Below are 25,820 nucleotides of genomic sequence, written 5' to 3'. Positions count from 1 at the left end.
ACCCAGGACTGAAAGCACAGTATTTTATTTGGAAAGAGCTAGAACAGTAGAATAATTTATGATGCCAAAAGAATATCAGCAAGAGTTGGAAGGAACCTTTAGAAATCATTTCTGGGGTGACCAACTTAGAGATTCTCATTTTGCAAATGAGGAAATTAATCCACAAAGATTTGGTAGAAACAAAAGCCACTGAAAATATCATCCTATGTCAGTTTCTTTGTTTCCATCTACCCGTATTTATGCCCTTTGAAGCATAACTAAACCAGGGCTGCTTCACTCTGCCTTGAATCTCTTGTCTAGCAAACAACAATCAGAGCAAATTCCAAGTTAATATTTCTACACAGTAATAAGCCAGAAAAATGAAGATCTCTTAAGGTTTCAGAAATGAATTCCAAAATCCCTGAGCTCATTCTTTTTAATGGGTAGTACTAAACTTCATTTCATGGGAGATATAACTCTATTTTTAAAAATGTTTTAGAGTTGTTTAAAAATGTAAAAATTTGATGCTAAAGTGGTTGAAAAAAGGCTTCTGCATTTTGAAATCAATTCCTGAAGAGCTCATCAGTTTGTGAAAGGACCATTATTACCCCTTCTGGCTCACGAGTCTATAGAGGTAAGTAACAGAGTTGTGGCCGAGGTCAAAGCGGCTTCGTACACAGGCAGGACTTTAACCTCCTGGTGTCCCATACCCCACTGGTGCTAGTATGGAAGGGCCATGAGGCAGAGGGTGCTTACAGTGGAAAAAGCACCAGATTTAGAGATGTGGGTCTAGGATTCAAGCCCCAGGGGCTCATCATTTACTATCTGTAGGAGATTTCTTTTCCTTACTTGTAAACCCAGAGGGTCAGAATCTGGGCTCCCTTTCAGCCCCTAAGCCTGTGATCCCAGGATCCTTTCCATCCAGTAGCACTAGAGGAGCTTACAGGAATTCTCTAAATAGTACAAGTGGATAAACCTTGTCAGATGCCATTAAAAGTTGTCACAAAGATGGTGAGTGAATCCTCCATGCCCGGCTCTGCTGTCAATATGTCCAGACTGAATCAGCCTCCATTTTGGAAAATGGATTTATTTTTGAAATCTTACAAGATTGGCCTATTATGCATGAAGGGAAGGCAGCTCTATGCACACAGGCTTGAGCATGGCATCATACGATTATCACAATTGTCTGCACAAAACCCCATTTAAGGAACATTTATTGATCTTTAGAAAAGTATAAAAGACTGGCAACCATTTGACATGCCACAGTATGTTCTTCAATTCCTAATTAAAATTCAAATCTGTTTCCAACACCTCTACATTTTCCTTTTGATATACCTTCCATCCCATTCTAATAGAAAACATTCTGTTAGAATGAGAAGAAATAAATGGACTTCCCCCTTGTGGTTCTTCTTTTCATTGCTGCTCCTCAGAATTTTACACTGACTCTTAGTATTACATGTAAAGATTCGGTTCTGACCTCCTGCCTGTAAAACCCTATATCATGTCTCTTATGTCTTTCAGCTTAACATAGATTCATTAATTCATTCAATGCTCATTAGGGCACTACTTTTTCAAGGCTTTATACAACATACTGGGGAGACAAAATGGACCTTTCTTTCTGTTTTCTGATGTCCTGAAGATCTTTCCTTTTCCTTTTGAAGTGAAGGGGGTGGGATAACCACATTAATGTATCTTTTCATATTTTTTTTTAACAGCTCTTGAAGCCATCCTTCTCTCAACTATTGGTTGGTTCCTTCTTGTTGCCCTTTGCCCAGGACATTATTTCCTTCATCCTATAACCTACTTGGTTAATTCTGATTCCTGGGTCATCCTTTTGTTTTTTGCCCCTTGGTTATTGATTAGTTGACATAGTTGTTCTAAAGGAGTGTGGAGAAAGAGTAAATGTTTGTCGAATATAGTTTAATACTGTATCTATGGAGGAAATTAAAGCAGCCATCTGAGGAGTCACATAATTATTTCACTGTGCCAGTGAAAGGACACATTGAAAAACAAACAAAAAACAAACCTGTAGTTGATCTGCCTAGCATAACCATCTCTGGCCCACTCAGGATATTTCCTGGGTGCCACACTGGCTGGCCAACAGCTTAATAGAGAATACATTTAGACTGTAAATTCTATGGTTATCTTTGTATTTCAACCTCTTTACTGAAATTCAAAGTATAAACTTGAACTGAAACAACAAGTAGCAGGTTTAAATTGTATTTTCCCGTGGTTATTCCCTTTTGGTTCCTTTGGTGTAGTGATAGTGGCCCATGGAAGAGTTGTGCTTTAGTATGAAATGGTAAACTATATACAGGCAAACAGGAAAGTGTTGGATTTTCTGGTTGATAGTCAAATCTCGAGTGCACTAAATGAATAGACATAAAATCGCCACAGACGGAGTTACTTTGCTTCAGTAATAAGGTAAAGGAAAGCTGTAGTTTTCATGGATATCAGAGTTCTTTGGTGTCATTTCATTTATAGATAGCTCAGAAAGCATTTCCAGGGAGAGCCCAGTGGAATTCCTTTTAATGAGCTCTGCCAACATGTGTGCACTTTCTCTTGAAGGTAAGCATCTGCCTGGAATGCAATAGCAGCAAATTACGTGGATTGAAACGAAAATGGATCCGCTGCTCAGCACAGGCAACAGTCTTGCATCTAAAGAAGTTCATTGCCAAAAAACTTAATCTTTCATCTTTCAATGAGGTAAAATGGGAAATTAAGTAAATGACAACACTTTTAAATGCAGATACTTTTTAGAAACAGCTTTTTTCTTATTTTGTTACGAGTTTCAATTAGAACATTTTAAAACAATGTAAAATAGCTTTGTATACACCTTGTCATTGTAACAGGGCACATACACTCTGGCATTATAACTGCTTGCTCCCAACATTATAATTATTAATATGGAACTGGCCTCCGTAGATGTACAAGGACTTTTCAGTAAGAAGCATCTGCAAACAAATCAGTAGATGAGAAGTAAATAATAATTGTCTAAGAACTGCATGTTTATAAGGAAGTTCAACCTTAAGTCCACTGAAGGAGGGCTTAAATAGGTTTTATAGTTAAATATTATACAGTAATTGGCTGGAAACTATTCCACCCTTTCCTCCCCTCCATTTAAAAAAAAAAATCTTAAGACTTATATAACAACTTACTCTGGACAAGAGCTAATTGGGACAAAGGGGTAGAGCAGTGAGAAAGGATGAGGAGGTACTTGGGCATTTTGGGGAGATGTTTAATATAGATCTTTGCAAGGTTCAGCAAAACTGAATTGGGCTTGGAACCCACCAACCCCCTACCTCAGTGAACTGCACTGTTAGTAACATAAAACTATACTAAATATTTATGTCATAAAGCTTTGAAGTTACTTCATCTCAGGAGCCATGACTACAGGGCAGAGTGACCACAATGGTGATAGGTTTGGGAACCACGTGCTATGTGTAGTGAATGGTTGAGGACTATCTTGGATATTTAGCCTAGAAAAAAATCAGACTGAAGGTAAAAATGTGGAGGGAGGAGGGAGGGCATAATCACTAACCTAAAACATTAGAAGAGCTGCTAGGTGGATCAGACTTATCATGGGAGGGTCGAAGTAAGACCAATGGGTGCAAATTACTGAGAAGTATATTTTAGTTCATTCTTCAGAAGACCTTCTAACAATGACAGCTAGCTATGAATAGAGTCAGCTTCCTGAACAAGTAGTGAATTCTGCATCACTGGAAGAGTATAAGCAAAAGCTAAATCTGTGAGGAATCCAATAAGAGATTCCTATATCAGATGCAAGTTGGACTACATGACCTTTAAGGTCCCTTCCAATTCTAGGAGCCTGTCAGTCTAAAATTGAACTAACTTAATCATTTATAAGATAATTCTGAGGCTCTCTGCTCAATATTGCAATGTATATACTGAGAGGTTGGAATTTTTCCACCCAAAATTTCATAAATAATTGGCATTTCTTTTTGTCTTATCATTAAATGATAATTCATGCCTTTTTAAAAAGAATTGAATACTTATATACATGATAAAAATTCAGTTCTTTCCTGACGTTCTTATGTGCACCATCAAATATCATAACTAATTGGGTTTTTTTTTTTTAAGTATTTGGGGAAATTCCTAAGGGAGCCTTGCAGTATAGTCCCCCAAATTTGTTTGCCATTTCCCTACACAGGTAAAAAATTGAGTAAATTTTTTTTACTATTTGCTTACCTACCTCACAGGGTTGTTGTGAGGAAAGCAGTTTGCAGACCTTAAAGTGTTATATAAATGTGAGTTTCTATTATTATTGTTATTGTCTCCTTAACATAGATTGTTACAGCATAGTGTAGTGAAAAGAATATTTATTGAACAATAGGATTCTACTCCTGCTTCTGCCACTAACTTACTAATGTGACTTTGGATAAATCAGTTCCTTTTTCATTTACAAGATGAGGTATTTGAACCAGAAGAACTCTAATATCCCTTTGAGCCCTAAATATCTATGACTGTGGCTCTGCGATTTTACCGAAGGAAGGGTATTTGCAAGTCTGTTCCAAAAATTTATTTGGTTTATATGCAGAGCCTTTTGTTTATATGCTAAGGCCTTGTCTCTGAAAGGAAGTGTGACGTTGCTTAAAAGGAAGCAGGGACTAAAGGAAAACTAAGGGAGAGTGGTGAGCCTAAGGAGGCCCCGAGGCCCTGATAGAATATGGTGCTCTCCCAGAAAGAATGTCCTGTAAGAGAGGCTGCTTTCAACAAGATTGAATATCCACCAATACTGAACAGGGAGAAGACAGCTATGGGGAAAATGGCAAAGAGTCTTGGCTATGAAGGAGATTTGGGTATACTAACAACAGTGTCTTTTTGCCTTCTCTTCCCTTCTAAGTAATGCAAAGAGACATTTATGTGTAGCTCAGTTTCCTCTTAAATCTGTAAGCATGTGGTGCTTAGCAGGGGTTATTGCAAGGGAAATTCATAAAAGGTTTTATCATTCCCATAAATTGACTAGTGACCCCACTTGAGAATGTTAAGGAGATGATGGGGTTAGACATCCTCCTTATTATAAAGGAATGACTTCATCTTCTCTGTGGCATTCCATGGAGTTCAGCCTGTGAGGATCACTGGAGAGCAAGTCCTGCCTAGACACAGACTTCCTCTGTGACTCTGGAGAAGGCACTTAACCTCTCAGTGCCCCCTCTTCCCCACCCATGTCCCCAGCTCTGGTGAACAACAGTCACTGGCCTGCATTGGGAGAGGGAGTTTCCTCAGCTGGAGCATCTTCTGCACCTAAGTCACAGGTCTAGACTGTGGGTGGCAGAGGAGACCATGGCCAGATCGTCTGAGCCTGTGTCTAGGCATCAGGGCATAGGCCACACTTGCTTTAATTGACCCCTTGAAAAGAAGGTTGTGATCACCCTGATAATGAAGACATGAAATCATGTCTTACAAATTATATGATGGAGAAGCCTCATTTGAAGACCGTGTTCTTCAAAGTCTACTAACAGAGGGAGTTTTTGTCATTGATAGTTTTAGTCTAACTTCTTTACAACAGGTAGTAATGTGTGTTCGTTGACTGGTGTGTTTTGTCATTTACTCCACCCTAAATTAAAGTATTTCTTCCTCTTCTATTAGCTGGATATATTATGCAATGAAGAAATTCTTGGCAAGGACCACACACTCAAGTTTGTAGTTGTTACTAGATGGAGATTTAAGGTATGACCCAGTTGTTTTGTAACAAGGTGTTTTATATAGTCTCTTCTATGAATAATAGTCATGTGTGTTTATGTAGCCCATTCCTCTCAAGGTTTAAGACTGTCCGCAAGCATTAGAATGATGGTTTGAATACAAATAAAGGGACACTTTAAAAAGAGATTTCACAGCAGCATTTTAGGTGATTTTTAAAAGTCATTGTCAGAATACTGCTGAACCCATACGGTTGGCTTGAGCCCCCAAATTAGTGCTGTTAGATTGTGGGGACTTGATAGGGCATTAGTCAAGGGACTACTTAGAAGGCTAAATTGGCAACAGATCTCACCTCTAGTCCCTTCCCATTCCTATCATCCCAGTTAGCAGAGTAAACACCAGGAATATGCAAAGAAAGGACAAATAGAGGGAGTTACTTGTAGAAGGACTGAGGTCTTTTGCAACATGGTGCCTCATCACTTTTGAGAACAGTGTTCTCCAGTAAGGGGACTGACATGTTCAGATAATTTCTATCTTTGGAGTATTGCAAGTTGTAACCAGCAAGGGTTGGTCACCCCAAGAGAAAAGTAAAAGGGCGTGTTATCCTATGGAGCATCAAAGGTTAGTCCTGGTTACTTGTATCTGTTGAAGAGATTTGGAGCCGAGGAAAGGTGTCCCCGTGTACTGTGGTCCTGAGGTATTCTGGGGGTGCTACCAACACCTCTGTGGCAAGGTCTGCAAAGGCCTGCTCTCTGGGACAGTTAGGGAATAGCTGCAGGGCACATCGGTGATACATATTACATACATAGGTACAGCTACTTTCCCTGAGGCAGTTTGTTTTCAGGAATCTTAGACCTTTACCAGTAAAGATTCCTGATTGAATAACCAATCCTCCTCTGCCTCTACCTCTCTAGGAGCCAAGTGTATTTGAGGGACACAAGTAGGACCCTTTCCTTTTTCTTCATCCATTCCTCACCTTTTACATGAGAACCCCACCCACCTCTTCCAAGACCCAAGCCAGGGGACAAGTTTGCACCTCATTGGTACAGGACCCATCTATCCTAAAAAGAGCTTCTCACAGTAGAAGCACAGAGAGGAACACACAGATGTCACACACACACACACACACACACACACACACACACACACACACACATACAGACAGACAGACATTTCTCTCCTTCTGACTTCTCCTTTTTCTCGCCTCACTCAGACAGTTATTGCCACTGCTTCCTGGAATACATTATACCACTGCAGTGTCCTTGAGGAGTTAGGGGAAACGTAGAGCTGCTAGGCGTAGCAGAGGTCACCCTAAAAATGCCAGGGAGGGCTGGAAAGGGGAAAGAAGGAGCTCCCAAGGCTGGTGATGTCAGCCTGGAGGGCCTGGCTGCCCTCCTTTTGACACTGGGCCAAAGGAAGGACCGGCTCCATTGCTTAGAGCGGGTGACACAAGTTGCCTGGGATGAAGAGAGTCAGAATGGTCGAATAAAGACTGCAGTGTCTGCAGCAGCCAGTGGGTGGACATGGGTTAGGGTCCTGGCTTTGCCTTTTACTTCCCATGGGATCTTGGGCAAGTCACTTAACCATAAGCCTCAGTTTCTTTATTTGTAAATAGGTGGCCTTTAAGGTCCCTTCCAGCTCTCAGTCTGTGATGCTATGATTATCACAGCTGGGATCTCCTATCCGCTGGGAATCGCCAAAAGTCTCATTATTAAGGTACAAAGGAGATTATTTCTTCTCATCCCATACTTTGTTGGGCTTCATAACTACAGAGAATCAAAAGTGTTCATGTCTGATTAGCACCATATTTGTTTCTTTATAGTAAAAGCATTTCTAAACAGAACCCTTTCGTTTGTGCTCTCATTATGTATCAGATAAATATTTTTATTTTGTGTTTTTGTTCTGTTATCTTTCTCCATTAATAACCTAGCTATTTGGGGGGGTTTGTTTTTACAGAAAGCACCTCTACTGCTACATTACAGACCCAAAATGGACTTGCTGTAAGAGAACTTTAGTGTCCTTTGGGACAGAGTTTTTTGCAGAGACTATCACCAGGCACCTTCTCAGTGCATCACTTAACTCACATCACATGACCCAGTAGAATTGTTCTGGAGGACCAGTGATCTCACAGCACACCATACTTCAGAATCTTTCTTCTGGGTGACGTGGGAACCAGATTTCTGAAAGAGAATATTTATACCTTTTTGTACGAAAAAAGAATTCACAACTCAACAAGACACTACCAGCACTAAGTTTACAGATTATGAAAACACTTCACAGTTTTATGTAGCTGAATAGCATTCGTCTCTTTGCTGCGATTTCACAAGACAGATTAATAAATGTAATAGTGATATAAATGTCACTTTCCTGACACCAAATTACTTTTGCTTGCTTTCCATGTCTTGAAAAGTGGAATGAATTTCAGTATATTTTATGGATTTGATTTCATTGTTTGCCTCAATATTTTGGCTTTCATCCAGTCTCCAGTCCTTCCAAAGCCACTGCAAATCCCTTTTGGTGGTGATTGACTATATTTATGTTGCCTTTAACTTCCTGAAGACTTAGAAGATTTTTATTAAAATTTTATTTAATAGCATATCAATAGGGAATTCCATTAATTTTATAATTTAATCATGGCATTAAGGTTTCCATATTAAATAAGAAGATAATAGTGCCCCCAGTTTGCCTCTATATTTTACTATATAGCATAAAATATCATCAGATCACTTAACAAGAATACTCACAAGTGCTTAATATGTTACTTGAACTTATTTTAAGGTAGACGTGTCATACAGAGTTAGAGCTTGCAGAAATCTGTTCTTATTTGGGAGGTAACTTTTGTTTTAAAAATATATCACTCGTCATGAAGACAGTGCAATAGAAAAACTTTTTGTTCTTAGAGCTGAGTGTTATGTATTGGTTTTAGTCGTTTTAACAGTGGCTTATAGAACAATTCTAGTTTTCCTTTAATCATTTTGATGAAAAAAATTGTATAATGTGTTGATACCATAATTTGTCCACTTGTCCTTTCCCCCCTTTCATTTCACATATGTTTTAGCAATCTGGAGATATAATGGCATTCTATTTCTCATTTAGGGGACTGATTTAATTGATAGTGTTTTGAATAGTAATTACCAAATTGAGTAGTTAAAGCTTCATTGAGGTTTAGCTTGAGCTAGCAGCTATCAAGTTGGTTGGGGGGACCTCCTTAAGGCTGTATCTAGCTACACAAAGGTAATGTAGAGAAATAAGGCAATTTCAGTCCATTTTAGGCCAAACAAGGCCACTTTTACCTGATTTGCCCACACAATTCCCTTGGTTCTAAGCTTTGCCTTGTACGCGTGTGTTCACAGCCTACATTCTCTATGGTAAATATTAATTTAGAATGATTTCTGCAAGCTACACATTATGACTGCTGACTGGCATAGAAAGAGGTTAAAAAGACTCAGAATGAGTCCTAGTCATTTTTGACCAATAGAAGTTGCTTTTTACTTGATAAGCTGAAAATGCCAGTCAGTGCATGGTTTTATTAAACCCTTTCTTCTCCAAAACGTGGGTATCTTTGGCTTTTTTACAGAATAGTATTCCCTGTTTGCCAACATATACACATTTGTTGTTTAAAATACTGATTTGACACATGACTAAGAATCAGAACGGAGCCATTTACTGAAGTAATCCAAGTCAAAGTCACCAAGCAAGCCCCCCAAATGTCAGGTGCGCTTTTAGATACATCCCTCCCTCCTTGCTCCCCATTTCTGTTGTATTGTGAAGTGGAGAAATCCAAGTTTAAAATGTACCATTAATGTCATCATCCGCAGAGAAACCTGGAGTGCTTGTGCACAGTTCACTTTTCTCCCTCAGTGGTAACAGAGGCTGAGGCTAGGCCAAGGAGGAGCCTTGGAGCCAAATATCCTAGGATATCTGGTTCAGCCATAGTGTCATTGGCATTATTGGCCTTTAGGGAACTACAACTTCCTCAACATGTATTTCTTTGGTGACTGAGTTCATGAATTCATTTTTGAAGGTATAATTGGGCTCCTTCATACACTTCCTTTTTTTCCCCTTCCATTTCACATTTTGTATGCATGAAATGGAAGGAATTAATAGTTAATGCGACTTCATTCTTAGCTACAAGAATAGCTAATTGAATTAATTCAATCCATTTGACCATAAATAAGGCAATTGAAACCTAAACACAAAGCTATTAATTCAGACTATTTAAAATCAATTTCTTTATATAAACTAGTTAAGTTTACTTCTAGTATGGTTTTGAACTGTTGACTTACCCAAGCTCATAGCCTGATACCCCATCCAAAACAGATTTACCATGGGAGGGTTTAATGATTAGATATGTGTATATATAATAAATGTTACCTGTCTACCTCAAAATACATAATCTGCTGAAGCATTCTGCAAGACCAGAATTACTGCAATGCAATTTTAAGCAAAACATTTAAAACTTGGGTAGTTTCCTGTGTGATGAAACTGAGAAAGGATTAAGCAGTATCAACATGCAAATTCAGATTAAAAATAGTTCACACTCAATTGTAACTTGGCCTCATAACAATCTGCATTATACATATTTGTAAGTTTGTAGCTATCTTTAAAATCACTTGAATTTGCTATGGTGCTATGTCAATATGTTTAAATATAGGTAATCTATGTATAGATATGTAGGTAATATATGGAAGCCAGTATTAACATCTCTAACTGGTTATTGGTTATTAATTATTGTGTTTAACTCTGCTTTTGTAAGTGTGTTAACCCGATAAAACCTCAGTGGCAAAAGTACCTATTTTTCTAAAATTGCATCATGTCAGAATCTCTTCACAACAGGACTATTTTCCCTGGGGAGTTTTCTGCTCCACTTGGCTTAGCTTATTGTAGCTTTCTATAGCAGGAGGAGCTGCACATAAGTAAATGTCACCGGCAGAGGGAAGCCTCAAAAGTCAAACTCTGCTTCCCTTCTGTGGAGCTTCAAAAAACATTTCATTCAAGGCGGAATTGGTCAGAGTATGAATTTTCCCTCCAGAATGAAAGCCAGGCCTACTTTGTGTTTGGATAATCATCCCAATTTGTTCAATCCCTTTATACAGGTGGAGTTACTGTGAAGTAGTTTTCACCACTATTTAGCTGGTCAAACAGTTGCAGCTCAATTATCTTGTTGAATTATCTTCAGCAGCAGTGAGACGGATCCCCCAGGCATTAGTCTCACTAGATAGAGTTTTCACTGAAAATAGAGAATTCAGATAGAATATATAATATTGAATTTAAGATTTGGGGGGTTTAAAAAAAGAAGAAAAGTTAACTTTATAAAATTATTTATTCTATTTTAAGCCTTCTATCATAATTTACCATCCAAATATTTTGTTTTCTGTGGTCCAGCTTTATTTACGGGCATATAAAATGAAATTGTGAGATGTTTTACAAGCTTCTTTTTACCTTGAGTAGCTTTTGATTTCTATGTTTTTGTTTATATGGATGAAGAGCATGACTTCTGCTTTTGTGCAATAGGTTCAAACGTGCATTTATTAGCCCTTTGTTGAAATGGCAATGTAGCATCTACTCACTGCTGAACTGAAAGGTAACTAATTGTAGGTGGGATTTTAAAGTGTGTACATCCAGCTACTTGGTTTTGTTTTTTGTTTTTACCTTTTCTAATTGTAAGAATGACATTTTGAGATTAAAATAGTATGTGCGTGTGTGTGCACATGCACATGTGAAAGAACTACCTGTCAGCAATATTTAAAAATAAATGATTGGGCAAGAAATCTTAATGTGAAGTGTGGACGCGTTCTACGAGACTGGCCACCTGTGTGACATTGCTTTGTGCCATTGTTATGTCTGGTATCTTTGTGCACCATCTAACCTGGGAATATTTGTCTTACTGGTTGTGCAATCGTGTACACAACGCTACAACCTCTGGGGATATGGGACCATGTGAAATACCAGACTGTAGGATGATGGTGCTATTTTTTCCGGTAGACAGTGAGCCTTTGAAAGCTTTCCTGGCTCTTGTCTTTATAACAACATAATTAGTCTTTGGAGATTCATTGGACTTTTTCTAATGGAAGATAAATATAATTGTATTTTACAATAATTTGAAATTTACCATTGAACTAAATGCTATATAGGAGCAAGCCAACCAATTTATACATCAACATATATGAATATTTGATAAATTTATAAAGTATTTTAAAAGAAACTTAATTCAGACAGCTAAACTGTATATTTTACAGAAAAAAAAATCCACATTTCTGTATTTCCTCAGGTAACTACATAGTTCCACCACCTCACAGGTGTGACCTTAACATAAACTAATGTATTCCTTTTTTTTTTTTTTAAAGGAAATTGGGAGGCAAAGTCTATAAATCTTCATCCAATTTATGCTTTAGTCTTTATATTTAATTTTTTCCTATTCTATTTATTAAACATGAAGTTTAGAGAGGACTAAACTAATTGGACATCTGATTGGCATTTTAGTTTGTTTTGGTAAATTCTCATCTCTGAAAAGATTAAGGTTAAAAAAAAAGTTGTGGGGAATTACATTTTGTTTGTGCTATCATTACATTTAATTCCTTCATATACAAGCTTATGTTTGAAGAATGGGCTAAAGTTTGAATTTAGCTTAAAATGTATGTAAAGCATTGGTGTAAATGAGAATCCCAATAACTTTTAATTGGGCATAAAGGAAAGCAATTTCTCAGATGAGACAGAGTTTGAGGACAATAGACATTGCAACCATTAAGCCTTTAACATCATTGTGTGGCAAAAGAAAGATCTGAAACGATTGCAGTATAGAGAAATGAGACAACAAGATATTTTTGACTGTTTCATTTGAAAGTTTACATTTTTTATGCTTTGTGTTGCTGTGTAATTTTTGTACTCTTGGTGGCTAGTTTTTTGTCTAAAAATCTTTTTGGAATATTGCTTAATGTTTTGATTTTATGATAGTGAAGCTTGTATTCAGTGTTTTGCCAATTAATATTATATGCTTGTAATAAAAGCAAAAAAAAGCTCACTAAATTTCTGTCAGGCTGGAAGTTTATTATCTAAAATTTGTATAAAAGTATTACAAAAATGATTTCATAGCATAATACAGTGGTAATATGAAAATGCTATTAGCTGCTAGTACACACCATTACTAGAGCCTTGTCCTTTAGTTCAGCCAGTATTTAATATATCTTCCACACCTACCATCACACATCTCAGTCCTCTTGTCAGTCTAAGCACCATTGCTGCTCACTCTTACCACTGACATTTGTAAAAATGTCCTATTACATCTGAAATGTCATTTAAGTTGGCCAAATGTTGGTGCCAAATGCTTGGCAGAAACTGTACATAAAGTGACAACTATTGTTCATCTGTTACATGGAGAGAAAAATAGCATTTGGATGCTTTGATCTTCAATTTTATGTACACCACTGAGAGTATTCTCAAAAACAGTCATGGCAGCACTTCTAATTGCTCTTGTCACTGTGCTGACTGATTAGAATGGAATATTCTGTCATCTACACTAAACACAGGAGAAAAAATACTCAAACCAGATCCTTAATTTTCAACGGTTAATAAGTAACATAACAATCTTGTTTGCTTTGGCAGAAAATTGTAAAATAGTGAAGGTAGCGGGAAGAGAGACATTAACTGGGGTTAACATAAACCTAGTGTCTAGAAATTGGCTTGAAATGTGACTTTCATTTGGCTGATTTTAAAATTCTTTGCTAGCTCTAAGCTTATCAAGATGTATGTCTGGAATTCCATGTAAAAGAATTTGTCGCTCTAGGATATCATAGTAAACTGCAAAGCAGATGCTACTTTGGATGTGTTTCTTTGCAGTATCTGCATACAGCAATGTAAATTTTCAAAATTATATTACTTTTGCTGCTTTTCTTCATATTAGGAGATTCAGAAGAACTTATTTTCTGCTACTGAGTTGCTGTTGTAAAATAAAATGGTCACCGTTGTGGTCTTAAGCCATTAGACATTCTGTTCCCTTCCCTCACTACGTATGGCATACATATCATCTACTAAACATTAATGCTGATGTGTCTATCGTTAGACATATGCCAAGTAGATAATGGTGGAAACCAAGAAATGGCCCTGAAGAGATTTTTTTTTTCCATTTTGTTGTAAAGAGTGGGGAAGGACACAACTTCCAAATTTAGCATCATTCTACAATACTCCATTCTTCCACCTCCCATATTTTTGTTTTGCAGCCATTAAATTATTGTTCTCGGTAGACCAGTGTGTTTTTGTATATAGGAAGCTTTTTGTTGGTCCAGCATAATTCTGTGTGTATAAGATATTTAAGTGTATTTATGAAATAGAACCCTATTAAAATAGTACACGCTCACAAAATACATCTACTTATGGTAAAGGTTAGCAGGTATAGCAGCCTAGTATTGGTGTCAGTTTTGAACCTATACACATCAACACTGTAAGGGGTTCATCTCTCTGTCTTTTGTCTCTCCCTGTCTCTGACTCCCTCTCACTCCATACTATTGCAGCTAAGATCCATGATGACATTTGTTGAATCTTACAAGGTGATCTATTTTCACTTGCTGATTCTCAAGGGAAATTATCGTACTCTCAGTGTTCTAAGACACTAAAGTTAAGGAGAGACATCTATCAGCAGCTCAGTTTACTGTTGAACTGTTTACATTGGTCTCAGAACAGAAACATCAGTGCAGAAATTTGCCAATCTTATTGTTAGATATTATCGACAACCTCCATATGACACCCAGATATACATACTTTATGCATGTCATGTAATGAAGTATAACTATGCCATTACAAATCACCTAATTTCCCTTTGTTGCTGGGATGATAAGCTTAAATCCTTTTGCCTATGACCTACAAGCCATTTCCTCAGCAAAAAAATAAATAAATAAAATGTACCTTTAATAATGCATATTTGTTGGCAGTTTTTTTCCATGTCTATACGGCACAAAATCTGCTCAGGTTTATAGTAGAAATGATGTGCTTATATACCTCACTTCAGGAAGGGATAAAGGCACCACCCTCAGCTGTTGTTGTGATTGTGACCCCATTGAGAAAAACAAAACCAAAAAAAATGTTTTCTGAGTTTCACGTTTTGTATTGCTTTGTGTATAATCTATAATGTAGCAATTTAATTGTTCCAGGCTTTAATTTGGACATCAAATAAATTCTTTGACCATTACATTTTATTTCTATGATTTTTATGCTGGTTGTAAGTGGGAAAAGTCTGATTTTGGTGTCAAACCATAGAATACTTGCTTGTTAAAAATTTGAATGAACAGTAAAGGGTTTTTTTGCTTTTAGGAAGAATTGCTTTCTTTGCAAGTCTTTAATAAGGTAGAAAAGAGTTCACCTAACATTGGGGAAGAACTATAGACTTTGGAAAACTTGTATAGACTTTAATGGGAAGAGATCTTAAGAGATCTTGAACAGCACAAAATTCTAATAACCGATTTCAGTTAATTATTAAGCATCTTCTTTCTGTGAGGCACTATGCTGATCACTAGGTGATTTGGTTTAATTCCAAAGGCATTTATTAGTTGCTAGGCAATGGAGGATATAAAGACATTTTATCATACATCTAGGTAGAACTGTACAGCTCTGGAGAATTTGATTATCTGGGAAAGGTGGGAGAAAAAGCCTCTTGCCCCAAGGACCTTGCAGTCTAGTGAGGGAGGTGACTGAGCCACCAAATGGGTTAGAATTATAATACATATTAAAATGTGAGATATGCAAAGGACAGAAGCTAGGGTGCCTTTTTTTTTCTTTTTATTTTGAAGAGGAAAAGATCAGTTCCAGTTGGGAAGATCACTTTTGTGGAGGTAAGACATCTGGGGAGCTCTAAAGAGACAGAGGACAGGTGAAGATGGGGTAGGATTGGGGGATGGCAAGAAGAAAGACACTGAGGTGTAGAGACAAATTAGAGAACGACGAATAATGAATGAATAACCCAGGTTACTTCCAATGTGGATTGTTTGTTAGAAAGGCTAATTATGGAGGCCATTGAATGTCAGACTAAGGAGTTTAACCTTTATTGGGTAGGTAGGTAGTTGGGGAAAGTGCCTAAAGAGCTCTTTGGAAAAAAGATTACTTTTGGCCATGAAGTGTAGTAAGGTCATGGAAATGATAAGTGAATAAGAGTGCTCCCTGCATAATTGCCAGACTTCTTAAGGTTATGGGAGCTCTAGGGAAAGGTATTTTTTTCCTAGTGTATACTGCTAATCTTTCAGCCTCTCAGGAAAATGGAACATCTCTTAACACTCCAAGAGGTTTCAAAGAGGGTGTATGTAGGGTGGCATATTGGACTTAACTAAAAGCAAAGGCTTTTTACCAATTTCTAGACACACTTGGTATCGGAAGGTAATCCAGTATATTTTTGGAGGAGATTCTTTAGTATTTTAAATGTCCCTGAGTGTCTACCATTGTACCAATAAACAAACAGAAAATCTGGCAAGGATGCAGAAATAATTACGTATAATATAGGTGCTTAGTAAATATATGTTTGAATTGAATCAAATAATGATAACTCTTCACATTTACTGTGTAACACATTACAGTTTCCAGAGCATTTTTTTTCCCTGAATACCACCCCAGTGAGGTAGGTGAAATCAATTGGTGATGATTTAATATTTTTAAGCAAGTTTAATTTAAGTTTAAAATTCTCTCCATTGTTAAAAAATAAAAATTTTAATCCAGATACTGTTCTTAGGTTTATAGCATTTTAAAAGAAATTCTACTTGTTTTTTATTTCCAAGTATCAGTCTTCTATAATGATTTTTCCACCAAGTTTCACCAACTGAGTTGAGAAAGAGGAGAATTAAATCTGTCACTGTGCATAGGATCATTGCTTTTAATGACACTTTGCTGCATGCCCACAAAGAATGGATGAAAGCAATTGACAGTCATTGCCTTCTAAGCAAGACATAATTATAATTAGGTCTTGGGCTTAAAATGGAAGTCTCCATTTTAGGTATTACCTCATTCCTAACTTATTCTCCTTGACTACTGAAACCAAGAGAAGTGGCATTGAGATGGCTCTATTTTAAACTTTGATTAAGAGTGTCAGCTAATGAACAAGCATTAAGCACCTACTGTCTGCCAGGCTACAAAAAGTAAAACCATTCCTGTTCTCAAAAGAGCTTACAATCTACATATAATATACATATGTACATATAAGAAGTGTATTTTCAATGAGTATAAAGAGTATGCAAGTAGTTGGAGAAGAACAGAAGGCTGTGTGTAGAAAAGGTGGTGCTTGAACTGAATCTTGAAGGAAGGATTCAATGAGGCTAAGGTATGGAGGGAGTGTATTCCAGACTTGGGATGACTGGCTCAAAGGCCTAGAAACGGGAGATGGAGAGCCTTGTAGAAGAAGGAAAAACAAGCTTTTCTATTTGATCCTAGTGACAAAACAAGAGCCCCTGGAATTTGAGTAGGAAGAGTGATGTGACAACCCCAGCACTTAAGGACAATTACCTTGCAGGTGTATAATAAGGAACCGTTGCAATAGTCTAGGCAAGAGGTGATGAGGGCCTGAACTAAGGTGGTGGTTATGTGAGTAGAAATGATGCAAGAGATTGTGTAGGAGTAGAAATAGCAAGATTTGGCAGCCAATTGGCTAAGCACAGGAAGGGAGAGAACTACAAGACTAGTAAAAGGCAGTGATGCCTTCAACAGAAATAGGAAAATTTGAAAGGGAGGGGAGGATATTGGGAAGCATAATGAGTTCTATTTTGGACGTGTTTGAAGTGTCTCCAGGGTATCTAGTTTGAAATGTCTAGTAGGAAATTAGTGATTTAGAATTGAAGTTCATGAGGGACACTGGGACTAGTTAGTTATATAAATCTATGTGTTATCTGCATAATGGTGATAAACCCATGGGAGTGGAGGAAGTCCAGAGTATAGAGAGAAAAGATGTCCCAGGACAAGCATAATATGGATATAATTTGAGCATCTCTTCCAGCCTCTTTTGATATCTTCACACTTTAGATTCTGAAATATGTCAGAGCAGTTTCAAAGTTGAGTAACTTCAGTAATCTTCCAGTAGTTTTGTGTATGTGGTGGGGGGGGGTGTCTCAGTTTAGGATGGTTGATCCCTTGGCATTCATTGTTGTTTTGGAAATATATTGGCTAATATAAATATTTTTATATAGCTGAAGCCTATATACAGGAGGCAGAATGATACAGTTCCAGACTGAGTTCTAGACCATTAGCTGTGTAGTAAGCAAGTCAGATTACATTTTGGGACCTCAGTTTCTTTATATGTCAAGTGAGATTTCAACTAGATCATCTCAAGTTCCCTTCTAACTAATATATATATATATATATATATACACACACATATACGTATATAATTCTTTGTAGCAATTAGTATTTGAATACAGATTCTCATCTTTTTCAATTCAAGCTCTTATTAAGTATTATATTCAAGGCACTGTTCTAGACACTGAGGATAGTGTAATAGTCCCTGGCCTCAGAGATCTTATATTCTAGTTGGGTTTTTTTTTGTTTTTTAGTGAGGCAATTGGGGTTAAGTGACTTGCCCAGGGTCACACAGCGAGTTAAGTGTTAAGTGTCTGAGGCCGGATTTGAACTCAGGTACTCCTGACTCCAGGGCCAGTGCTCTATCCACTGTGCCACCTAGCTGCCCCTTTGGAGCTTATATTCTAATGTAAGTGCTTTTCTCAGAACCTGGAATGATACCCAGTCTAGACTCTGAAAATTGCTGGGTTCCTGAGCCAAGCTGAGTTCACAGCTAGGCTGGTGCGGTGGAGATCTGATGGGGTGGGGTGGGATGACAAAAGTCATATTCCACACAAGAGAGGTCTGGGAATTCATACCAAGGTGTAACAAAACCAGATACAGTAGGGAGGAATCAGTAAAGGGGTAGGGCAAGTATGCAAGAAATGGAATTGCTTTTAGGCAATGACTTGTGCCCTTACTAAAGCTAAAGGTCACTCTAATGTTTTGCACAAAACATCCAAGAGATAGAGAACAAAGAGGGACATAGTGATTGGCCAACAAATAAGTGAAATTTGTTTCTGCTATGTTCAGGGCCTGGCTTATAGTAGGCACTTAATAAATATTTGACTATATCCCAAACTTTTAGCATGTGTGGAAAAACATTGACAAAGACACTGAGTTGAAATGGTTATTAACTCCATTTGGCTGACCACTGGCACAATTTCTCTTCTGGACTTGGATTTGGGCCATCACTTGATTATTGGCTTATGAGATCTATCATAGTTCCTGAGCTCTCCAGTAGCCTTCCATGAAAAACATGTCTTTTCATAATCATAAGAAACTCAAAGGTTTTCAAAGTGTATTACATAATATGATCTCACTGGATCCTCATAACAGCCCTATGAGGTAGGTAAACACAAGTGTCATCATCTGCATTTATAGATGAAGAAAGAGATGGGGGCAATGGTGAGGAACTAGCAGTTGAGGAGGATGAGAATTGACTTCTGGTAGGAAGTGGCCCTTGAGCTGAGGTATTCTATGAGGTGGTGGTGAGGGAGGAGTATATTCCAGGCATGGGGGGACAGCCTGTGCAAAGACTTGGGGAGGGGAGCTCCAATGTCATGTATTGGGAACATTGAGCAGAAGTGTTTGGCTAGACCATGGATTGCATGAACTTGCCAGGACAGGAGCCGAGGAGTTAACCTCGCTCAATCCTTAACTTGCAGAAGCCTTAGATTTGGTAAGGTCAGTTGTCTTCATCTTCTTTATCATCATCATCATCATCAGAGCTCATTGTTTTGTGAGCTTTCAGGTATCCAGAGTGCTTTTCACATTTTGTAATTGGCAGGCTAGTAGATCATCACATACAGTCCTTCTGACATCATATATCACAAGTGACTTTTAAAGGGGAACACCTGTCACTCAGGACGATGATTTATCTTAACATTATAGGCAAAGGGAATGCAATGGGTAGTTACGGAATTGGTCTCCCAGAGAAGAAAGCTTTTCCTTGTCTTTCCTCATTGATTTTCCAAATATCTGCTCCATAGAATGCTCATTCTTAATACTTCCTATAGCTGCTTTCCTTTAACAAATTCAAGGAAAAACATTTGGAAATGTGGGCTCAATTGGAAAGAACTTCAATTTACTTTCAAAAATTGTATTCTAGGCATATTTGCATGTGTTTTCATTTGTTTTTCTGGCCTACAGCTAGTACATCAAAGGACATCCGATAAATGTATTGGGGTCACAGAACCCCACTGTGGACAGGCCTATATCCCATGACTTCTAACTGCTAGAGGTTCAAGAGGGTAGAGAAGGGTTCCAAAAAGATGTATTTATCATCGAAATAATGACGAGTCATCACCCCCCCACCCCCACCCCCCACAGGTCTTTGATGTATTTATTCTGTGACAAAGATTTCAGGTAGCTTATGATTCAGGCTACTGTATAAGACTTTTTATCCTAAGACACAGAAAACGATGCACAAGCATTCACAGAAGCCACTGTATTTATACAATTTAGCTATATTATTTGGGGGGGGGGAAACAAAACAAATGGAATTAGGGGTTGGGTTGTTTAGATGCCCAAATAACTTTCCATGTATATAAACAGACTTCCCAGAGCTGCAAGGTTTTGTCAAAAAGAATCTAATCTCAGGGCAGCTAGATGGCACAGTGGATAGAGCACCGGCCCTGGAGTTAGGAGGACCTGAGTTCAAATGTTGCCTCAAACACTTAACACTTACTAGCTGTGTGACCCTGGGCAAGTCACTTAACCCCAATTGCCTCACCGTCCCCCCCCCCAAAAAAAAGAATCTAAGCTCTCTGGGGACAGGCAGCCTATCCTATTTGTGTATCCCCAGCATCTACAAAAGTGCCTTTACACATGCTTGGCACTTAATAAATGCCTGTTGATGAGGTCTCCCCTAATTCTCCTTTTTTTGTCAATGCACTTAGTTCTGCAATCATAAAATAAGGCCTTGTTTGGGAACACCAATTCAATAGCCTGGGCTTTCCTTACATTTTATGAGTGCGAAAGGCTAATGCAGCAGCTGCTTACTCCTAACCTCTTGGAACAAATCCCGTGCCTTCCTCACTGGGGTAGCCATGTAGATTTTGTATGCACTCCACAGCTATCTCAACTGATGCTGCAGAGCTGAGGATGGATTAAATTGTATTCTCTAGGAGTATGTTGCTCTTCATTTTAATGATTTCAGGCATTCTTCAGAATTAAAGGCTCTGAGCAGCAAAATACCTAAACAGGAATGGGTTGGGGTGTAATCTAAGCCAAGGAAAAGAAGGCAAATCCTGCCAGTCCCAAGGCTATCACTGCACATCCTAGTGCCATATTGCCCAGGCTTATTAGAATACACTGGGTTTATTATCTTCTAGTCATACCCTCAGATGCTGCCCTCATCAGTGAGCAATTATGAACAGAGTAGAAATGTAAAACCAGTGACTGGTACAGCGTGTCGTCATGCTGCTAAGCTGCCCTGGTCCTTCCCTGGTCCCTTGCCCTTCCTCTTGCCCTAGATGAGGGGAAGATGCTTTGAACATATGTCTGTTCCACCCGCAGGGTGCTCCTGCCTTGGCCTTGCTGCTGAATTTGGGATTGGCCACCATGAACTCTGAGGATGCTGAAACCCAAAGAGGTCCTGCTATCACAGTGCTGACAGGCCACAAGGAACAGAGTGGAATCAAGCACCAGGGACGGGCACAAGCTAAGGCCAACACCAAGAGTCAAAAGCATTCTCATCCAGTGATGGAGCAGAAGTTGGGAACCCAGGCATGGGCAGGATCCCAGACTGTGTAGGAAACAGGGCCAGCAACTTGTGATGGCTGGAACTCACTGTCCACCACCTCCTCACAGACTCCTGCTGCTTGTGGGCCTAAGAGTATTGTATCTCAGGCAGAAAGCCAGGAATTGGGTGGCCCGCCAGACAGCCCTGGTCCAAGGTCACTGACCCATGAGTAAATGAACTAACCTTAGGTCAAGTCCAATTTTCTCCATCCCCTCACCAGTACACACAGGCCAAGGGGCCTGCAAAGAAGCCCTGCTCTGTAGGGCATGCAGAAGACACAGCACCTGGACCAGAGCCAGGATACAGGGAATGAGGGCCCAAACCACCAGACACTGGGGGTGGGGTTCCTCTGACAACCAAATCCCATAAATACTTGTTCTCTGCTACCACAGAGGTCCGATTCAGTTCCATTCAGCAAACTTTTATTAGCTGCTTGCTGTGCCCAATGCACTATACTAGTTCCTGGGGATAGAGATGCCGAAAACCAAGACAGTCCCTGCTGTCAAGGAGTTTATTGTCCCAGGGCCTCCGAGCTCTGAGGAAACCAACCTTTACCGTGAGGAGGGGGTAGGGTTAGACCAGCATGGGGGTCTCTTGCTGATTCTTCTGGGCAGTCACCTTTCAGCCTCCCTACCAGGTTAGGTGGAGTTAATATAAGCTGTCCTCCTGTGGTACCCTCATAGGGCTGTTCTACACACACACACACACACACCCCTCCCCCTAAAATCCAATCTCTAGTCCTTCCCAGCTCTGTCATGCCTTCTCGGGGAAGCATGTGCTGCTGTTTGACCTCCAATCCCTGTCTGTCTGTAATCATAACTCTATAGACAGTGGGGCAAAAAGGAGGAAATTGACCCCCAACCCCTACCCACACACTGGGACAGAGAAGGACCCATCAAAGAGATCTGGAGCTCCAGAGACCCATGGGAATGGTACAGCAGGAAAGCAGGGCAGAGACGCGGAGTTAGATGAAAAGATAGAGCATCCAGGGTCAGATGAGATAGACCTGTCTCCTCACTCATCCTCCTTGGGCTCCCCACCCAGGGCTGGAATTCGCAATTCCATCTGAATGCCCCTGAGGTGAAGGCGTAGCCCACAGGAGTTTTTGAATTATTCACCTAGATTCTTAATGAAGATCCACCCCCTTTCTCCCTGGGGGGGGGGGGGCTGCCTTCTTTCCCCTGGACAGCTCTAATTGCCGGCTCCTACCAGCCCCTCCTAACCCAGAGGAAATGGCAGTCTTGCCTGTAGAAATGGTTGGGGAATCTGGAAGAGGGGACAGTCGCCCTCAGGGTGTACACAGTCCTTGCATCCGCAAATGTTCTGCATTCGTGGGGGGTATTGTGTGTGTTGGCTGGGATTCTCCCTCTACCACTTCCCCCATGGGCAATCTTGTCCCAACGCCAGAACCCCTGAGTTGCTGAATTCAACCTAGACGGAATCCAAGTTACTCCCTCCCACCCAAGGCGATACTTGTCATCACAGCAGCCTCTCCTGACCAGCCCCACTGCACCAACTCTGCACTGTCATCTAGGAGATGACTCATGGCCACAGGACACAGAGAAGATGTTGTGGGCTGATGGTCTCGGGCTCAAGGACCAGTTGTAAAAGGGCCACGTGACCATTGATAAGTCACTAACACCTCCAGGTCTGTGGGTGATCTTGGGGAAAGCGCTTAGTGAACCACAGAGCGAGACAAACTTCCTTGGGGTTTGCAGGCAGTAACAGCTTGGCAGAAGTGGGGAGGGGGAGGGAGTGTTAGGGTTTAGGCTCTTTGGATGGGGAAGACAGTCTATGGGTTACAGAGATAAGCAACAAGTGCCTGTCACTACCTATGTGACCTTAGGCCAGTCAACTTCCTTGGCATCAGTTTCCTCATTTATAAAATGAGCTCCTCTAGATTTCTGCCTACAGGCACTGGGCAAAGTAAATGCTATGGCTCCCCTTGTCCTTTTACTATAGCAGGGTTAGGACTGTCCTGATGACACTTAGCAGTTCTTAAATCCCATCACAGATTCTCATTCACAGCAAGCCTGAGTAGGGCTAAAAGTACCAATGAGATGAGGCTACCGTTAGATCAGGAGCTTGAGGGAGGACCCTGGGGACTGAAGGGAGAGGAGCAGTAGAGTGAGAGGCTGCACTGCAGCCCGCTAATGTGGGCTTAGCACAAACACACACACACACACACACACACAACACACACACACACACACACACACTCACGAGACCCAGGGCACACCTATTACTGATACACAAACCTAGGAATCCAGGTTTATACTCTAATGATACACATTGATGGAAGTCCAATGTACATATCCCAACAACATTGGGGCCCAGGATACACACCACAGATATTTGCCATTGATGCACAAATGCAGAAACCCAGTGTCTGTACACCAGTCACATACACACACACACACACACACACACACACACACACACACACACACACCGCCAAAGGATCCATGATGGTTGTTTTTTTATTTTTAAAAAATCTCGTTTAAGTCACTCATTTTACAGATGAAAAAAACACACAAACAGGCCCAGAGAAACAAAATGAATTGCACCAGGTCCCATAGCCAGTAATTGACAGAGCTGGAACATGACCCTAGTTGTCCTAACTCCCCAGATTCCGGGCCTCTCCCACCCTGTGCCAAGGTACTTGATTGAATGAGATCAAGTGATGGAGTGGATGATCTCTACTGCACAGATTGTAGATGTGATGACGAGTAAGGAAGGTCACTTCATTGCCAGCCCCAGGAGCTTCCCGGGCAGTCAGCTCCCTGGACCTAGCCTCGGTTTCTTCTTTTGTGGAATAGGGATTGGAGGCAGCCAGCACTGTCTGAGCAATGTTTGCAGTTGTGCCAGAAACACCCCTTGGCAAACATTTGCAGGATGTTTTTGGAATCAGGCGAATCCATACGTAGCTTAAGCACATCTGAGCTGACCAGATGCCAGGCTTCATCTACCTGGGGAGATTTTTTTTCTTCAAAAAAAAAATAATAAACATTTAATCCTCTGTGTTTCTAATTAATGAGACATGGATCCCCAGTCCTCAGCCTCCTTCAGAGACAGGTTAAGGGAAAGGAATGACTCAGTGCCAACAAGTCTTTGCTGAGCTCTGCCCCGTCCTCACCCCAGGATCATCTTGTGCTCTGCAATCTCCCCCACCCATATGGGCTCCATGCTTCATAACATGACTCTCTTCTTTCCCTTCCCTGACACCAAATCTACACAGATGAGGGTAACCTGTAGGGAAATGGGAAATGGGAAGAAACCCGGGCCCTTCCCTCACTGTCTGAGGGGAGAGATAGTTAAATGACAAGACAGGAAAGCCTGTGGTGATGTTCTGCAAGAAGGGTGGTGGAAGGAGCTTCAAGGAACTATAGAAACAGGAGGTATGGTTATCATTGTCCTCCATGTGCTCACAGTGCTGCTTTAGTTACTGGCCTTTCATCATTAGAGTTTCATTCCTTTGGATTGAGCATTGGTCTCTTCCACCTCCTTTACATTGTGACTCCTCCCTGCCCCTTTGTGGAAAACCAGAGCCTGGGTCCCGAGGAATAGAGGAGGAATGAGTTTAGGAGAGGATTTCCTTTGATACCGGAAGGGACTCGGGTAGAGCCAGGGGAGGGTCGATGAGTTGAGAGAGAGATCGGAAAAGTACCAGAAAGAGGCTGTGAGAGATAAGGGTGGGGAGGGCTAGAAATAAACACACGGCACCAAGTCCAGTGGACAGACGCATCACTGGGCAGACCTGGGTGTTTAAAGAACACAAGTTTAGGATCACTCCCTACGGGAGGAATCGCATGTGGTGGGATCGAATACAGAGTCCTAATCTTTTTCCGCTGTAAAATCTGAATTTGAGTCCTAGCTGAGGCGCCCTGGGAGCCCTTCGAAGGATTTCTCCTGCCTACCTCATTGATATTCCAGCTATGCATCCATCTCTGTGTCCCACAAAATGTCAGCATTAACCCCAGGTCGCAGTGGACTCAGTGTAAACAGGTCTGAGCGATAGCTTGGACACCTTCAAAAGGTCAAGTTAATGTCATGTTCATGACTGTGAATGTCTGTGAATATTTTAGCTTTTTATTTTTTTTAATATTATTTTCGTTGTTGTTGTTGTTGTTTGGGGTGGGATGGGGCAGTAAGGGTTAAGTGACTTGCCCAGGGTCACACAGCTAGTAAGTGTCAAGTGTCTGAGTTCAGATTTGAACTCAGGTCCTCCTGAATCCAGGGTGGGTGCTCTATCCACTGCGCCACCTAGCTGCCCCTAATATTATGATCTTTTAAGGTTACTTCCAAGTACGGAAATTCATCTGACAGAGATCTAGAGGTTTTCATGGGCTACAAATCCCACAATGTGACGGGAGCCAAGGAAAGAATTGAATGAATGAATTAAAAAGCATTGAAT

The 25,820-nt window shown here is 40.1% G+C and overlaps 1 protein-coding gene across 5 annotated transcripts in view; it reads left to right on the top strand.

Annotated features, from left to right (window-relative positions):
* The window catches only part of PCGF3 (polycomb group ring finger 3), a 129,940-nt gene extending 105,515 nt beyond the window's left edge, over window positions 1-24,425 (top strand). For 4 of the 5 annotated variants that reach the window (XM_043970583.1, XM_043970582.1, XM_043970579.1 and 1 more), the window contains 3 exons: window positions 2,548-2,685; window positions 5,590-5,670; window positions 7,597-14,810. In XM_043970583.1, the coding sequence (XP_043826518.1) occupies window positions 2,548-2,685; window positions 5,590-5,670; window positions 7,597-7,644 (267 nt within the window). In that variant the 3' untranslated portion in view covers window positions 7,645-14,810. Of the gene's footprint in view, window positions 1-2,547; window positions 2,686-5,589; window positions 5,671-7,596; window positions 14,811-21,180 lie in introns of those variants that run through there. The other variant, XM_043970584.1, reaches the window with a different exon arrangement.
* The last annotated feature ends 1,395 nt before the right edge of the window (window positions 24,426-25,820 follow it).

Source organism: Dromiciops gliroides, chromosome 6, assembly GCF_019393635.1.
Source record: "Dromiciops gliroides isolate mDroGli1 chromosome 6, mDroGli1.pri, whole genome shotgun sequence".
Classification (NCBI taxonomy): Eukaryota; Metazoa; Chordata; class Mammalia; order Microbiotheria; family Microbiotheriidae; genus Dromiciops; species Dromiciops gliroides.
Note: the sequence above shows the minus strand (reverse complement) of the source record. Positions and strands in the feature narration are given on the sequence as shown.